The sequence below is a fragment of the Lolium rigidum genome, chromosome 1 (assembly GCF_022539505.1).
Source record: "Lolium rigidum isolate FL_2022 chromosome 1, APGP_CSIRO_Lrig_0.1, whole genome shotgun sequence".
Taxonomy (NCBI): domain Eukaryota; kingdom Viridiplantae; phylum Streptophyta; class Magnoliopsida; order Poales; family Poaceae; genus Lolium; species Lolium rigidum.
The window spans coordinates 195,674,634-195,679,176 of record NC_061508.1 but is presented as its reverse complement, the minus strand read 5'-3'; the positions used below and the strand labels follow the sequence as shown (position 1 = coordinate 195,679,176).

Below are 4,543 nucleotides of genomic sequence, written 5' to 3'. Positions count from 1 at the left end.
CTAAATATCAGAGTCATATTCCCCGAAGAGTTCCGCAGCTCCGCCGCCATTGAAGACAAGTTTCAGGGGTCAGAAGTTCCTATTCCGGCACCCTGTCGAGACGGGGATTGACCCCCGGAGCCATCTCCATCGACTCCACCGCCTCCACTTCGACTCCATGATGGTTAGTGAGTATTTCCCACATGGACTACGGGTTCTTGGCTGTAGCTAGTTGGTACTCCCTCTCCCATGTACTTCAATATAATGATCTCATGAGTCGCCTTACATGATTGAGATTCATATGATGTACCTGGTGTTGTGTTTGTTGGGATCTGATACATTGTGGAATTGTGATCAAATTGTTCATCATGTTATCATACTATTGTTTATTTAAGATCTTGCATGCTCTCTGGTACTTGTGGTTACCCTGATCAAGTAGTTGTCTGTATCTCCAAGAGGGAGTATTTATGCTCGATAGTGGGTTCATGCCTCTAATAATCCGGGAGAGTGACAATAACTCCTAATATTGTAGATGTGCTGTTGCTACTAGGGAAAAAACAACAATGCTTTATCCAAGGATAATTCTATTGTTTACTTTACACACTTTACTTAATGCAATAATCTGTTGCACGTAACTTAATACCGAAAGGGTTGCGGATGCTAACCTCGAAGGTGGATTATTCGTCATAGATGTCGTTGGTCTATGAATCATGTTGTAATGCCCAATTAAATACTACGATGAACTTTATCTTATCATAGCATGAAATCACAATTATTAATTGCCCAACTGTAATTTGTTCACCCAACACATGTTATTTGTTTGGAGAGTTATCACTAGTGTAGATAGTTGAGAACCCCCGTCCTTCTGTCATCATCATTGCTCTACAGTCAACTACGCACTGGAATATTTTCCGGTGCCATTGCCTCTATGTGACTGCTACTGCTGTGTTACTATTGTTATTGCTCTCATGTTACTGCTGCTTTCACATCACCCCTGTTACTAGTGCTTTTCCAGGTGCGACTGAATTGACAACTCCGCTATTAAAGCTTTTAAGTATTCTTTGTCTCCCTTGTGTCGAATCAATAAATTTGGATTTTACTTTCCTCGAAGACTATTGCGATACCCTATACTTGTGGGTCATCATGTATCAATACGCAAGTTGATTTGTTGTACAAACAAAATGTGCACCTTTGGATATAGTCCATTGTTAATGTTTTTTTGCTTACTTTTTTACATCAAAGAATAATATTTCTCATTTTATGTGTTTATTTTATCGAATATCCGCTTCCGATCCGAGACCGCTCCGAATACGCTCCATATCCGTAATCCGATATAATCCGCATTTGAATTCGCATCCGGCCATTATCCCTCCGATCCAAATCTGTAAAAGTATGGTAACAGATATGCAAATAGCAATATCCGATCCGATCCGTTTACACCCCTATTGACAGTGGTGGTTCACACCGGTCAATGATGTAGTTGACCAGTCAACACGTTGCCCACAATCCATGTCTAGTATGAGCCTCCTTAATCTATTGTTGCATTAATTGGAGTCAGGCTTGGCTACCACCTACCACTGCGTAATTATCTGCAACTATAGGATCTACCACGGTGAAAATCTGTGAGCCAACCTTTTTTGCCGTCAAGCAAGCCCATCCGTTGGGAAAAAACTTTTGCACGTAACTTTTGCTTGTGCCGTCCAAAAAAAATGTCAGGTATGGGGGGCTTTCTTGTAGTGTTAACGTGTTCTCCTAGGATCAATATGATAGTTTTTTAGAGACAATTATCCTAATATGCATTATTTCTTAAATATATTTTGTATCTATTATAGTTGATATAGCCTTATTATATTTTACAACCCTAATTGGGTAATACTACGAGAGTTACCGACATGTTAATATGGCAGCCGTAACTTAAGCACAATTATACGTCACATGGACAAAAAATTGCTGTGATAAGTTGGCAGAAGTGGCATGGTGGAACAGTGGGAGCCATAAATGAATTTCTACCATGCACGGTACGTAGATAGCGTGCATGGTTCACAACGTTTCATTATGTTCTGTAATGCGGTGAAATTTATGAAACATTCCAAAACGAATCCCGAAGCACCAAATCAATGGGGATGAAACATGCAACATATATATCATGCACAACGGAAATTCCGTGCTGCGTTGGAAATAGCCTAAACCGGTCATTCACATGTGTTGAGTCAAAAGTTTCATATCCATGATTACCAAATACCAATACCCTTTAAAATATCCAGATTAGAAATTTAAAATATCTTCAAGTTTTGTTGTAAAAACTACGACAATATATAAGTTTTGTTGTTTTTTCCTCAATACTCTATGTGGCAATAGAAAATAGTAGTCAAAGATGGCTATTGAAGACTAGCCTAATGTCAACTTATCGAGAAACAGACTGTATTTATTTTATTAGCCCTATGCACAAAGAACAATGATCGAATGAATTATATTCTGTTGATGGACACAGTTCTCCTCTAGTGACTATGTGCATCGGCACTGCAATCTATGGGTAATTTATAGATAAATCTACCCACGAATTCGAGGTATTGGCAATCAGAAGTTCACGACTAATCTCTTAAACGTAGTACTGTTTAGTGTTGGGGCCGGTGGAGCACTACGAAGACGACGATATAGTTATTATTTTCTCAATGCTTGTTATTTTCTCGTTTTCTCAAATAGAGATAGTCCACTACCTAAAAAAAGGTTAAAAGTCGGTCATGTGGAAAGAAGTATTTGGGGGCAGTACCATTACGTAGTGGCAAAAGCTTCACGCAATGCTTATCCTAATTGTCCCCCCTACACAGCAGTGACGTGAGGCCTAACACCAAAACACCAAACACGATAGCAACATATGCATTGGAAACACCGGGCGAGTACATACAAACCATGGTTTGTTTTCACAGGTGCAATCCACATATACCACTTTGTTACTCCACAAGTTGCGAAAAATAAGCAGGGAGCTCAAACACATGCAGATATTGTAAAGATGCGATAGCAATCACACTGAGGTAATTAAGTTGACGGATGTGAGAGACAATTCTTATTAATTCTTGCAGTACTGTCAAGTGGAGTGGAGGAAGCTATGTACATCTCTCTTTCTTGATCTTGATCTCTCTCTCTGAATTCCCTTACAAAAATAAGTTAATAGGAAGAATAGAAACCCTAACAAAAAGGGAAGAGAAGAAAAGCGAAAGGAGAGGAAAGGAAGATTACAAAAAGAAGATAAAAAAGAAAGTGAAGCGGGTGAGGTGGAGAAAGCAAACGGATCTGCTGCTAGTGCTATGTATAGTGGGCATTTCACCAGATCCAATGCAGGTAGCCATCCCTGTCCTCCTCATAATTAGTGCCTCACCTACCAATAATACTCCACCACCACGCCTCCCTTGGTCTCTTTGGATTTTTCTCTCGTGAAAGAGCATGGATCCACATGGACAGACCGACCACGGATGGATGGATGGATTGATGGAGAGGCGCAGCGGCTAGCTCGCTATACGGGCCTGACCAGCTGTCCGGGCTATCTCTTTCGGTGCCGGCCGCCGGCCGGCGTCCAGGCTGCAGCAGCCAGCAGGGTGTTTCGTGGAGCTTGAGATCAGAAGGAGTAGGAGGACAGCTCGCCGGCGTCGGCATCGATTGGGAGCAGGAGGGCCCGGCACAGGGGGCAGGTGGCCTGGCCCTTGTCGACCCACTTATCGATGCACGCCTTGTGGAAGGCGTGCGCGCAGTTGCCGAGCTCGCGGACGCGGTGCCGCGCCTCGAGCGCGCCCAGGCACACGGCGCAGCACGTCGTCGACGCAGCGGCCCCACCGGCGGCGGCCGAGCGGCGGCTCCTGAGGTCGGCGTACCGGACGGCCGGGAGGCGCGCCTTGATGACGGCCGGCGCGGGAGCCGGGCCGGTGGCCAGGTACGGCGACGTAGCCGCATCGTCGTCCTCCTCCGATGCCCAGAGGTCCGGCGGCGGCGCGTAGGCGGGGTGGTCGTCGGCCGCCGGCGGCGCGGCGAGGCCGAGCGAGGAGAGGCAGAGCAGCACGGCGTGCCGGAGGAAGTCGAGCAGCTGCAGCACGAGGATGAGCGGCTGCGGCAGGATGACGCAGTAGCAGACCGACGGGAACCCCATGGCGGGCGGGCGGCCGGCACGCACGGGCGCACGCTTGTAGGTGGAGAGAGAGAGAGAGAGATGGGAGGGAGGAAGAAGACGGGAGGTGGAGGAGAGAGAGGTGGGGTCTATATATAAGAGAGTGAAAGAGAGGTGGAGGAGGAGTGGTGGTTTCGTGCGCAGGCAGGCTAGGTTTGGAGGGTGGTGCTCTGCTAGCTACGCGCGCGTAGGAACAAAACCTAGCTATAAACATGTCAAGAAGCGAGAATAGACGGGCTACATGCACGGTTGGAAGATTTATAGACCTTGTCTGCCCGTGACACTCACTACCAGTGCTACGCTCCTACTATGTGATGTGCTCTCCATCCATCACCTTAAATATCGTCTGCCCGCAATTGCTTGATTAAGTGCACTGAAAATTATTAGTACCTCTAGAGTCGTGTGGCT

The 4,543-nt window shown here is 45.8% G+C and overlaps 1 protein-coding gene across 1 annotated transcript; it reads right to left on the bottom strand.

Moving 5' to 3' along the window:
- Window positions 1-3,007: 3,007 nt before the first annotated feature.
- Window positions 3,008-4,302, bottom strand: LOC124682929 (brassinosteroid-responsive RING protein 1-like). Its single transcript, XM_047217530.1, has one exon. It carries the CDS (start codon window positions 4,115-4,117, stop codon window positions 3,593-3,595), a length of 525 nt encoding a protein of 174 aa, XP_047073486.1. The 5' UTR covers window positions 4,118-4,302; the 3' UTR covers window positions 3,008-3,592.
- Between the last annotated feature and the right edge of the window lie 241 nt (window positions 4,303-4,543).

Bases quoted from the DNA above. Each gene is read 5' to 3' on its own strand.
- LOC124682929 (XM_047217530.1), bottom strand. From the start codon at position 4,117: ATGGGGTTCCCGTCGGTCTGCTACTGCGTCATCCTGCCGCAGCCGCTC.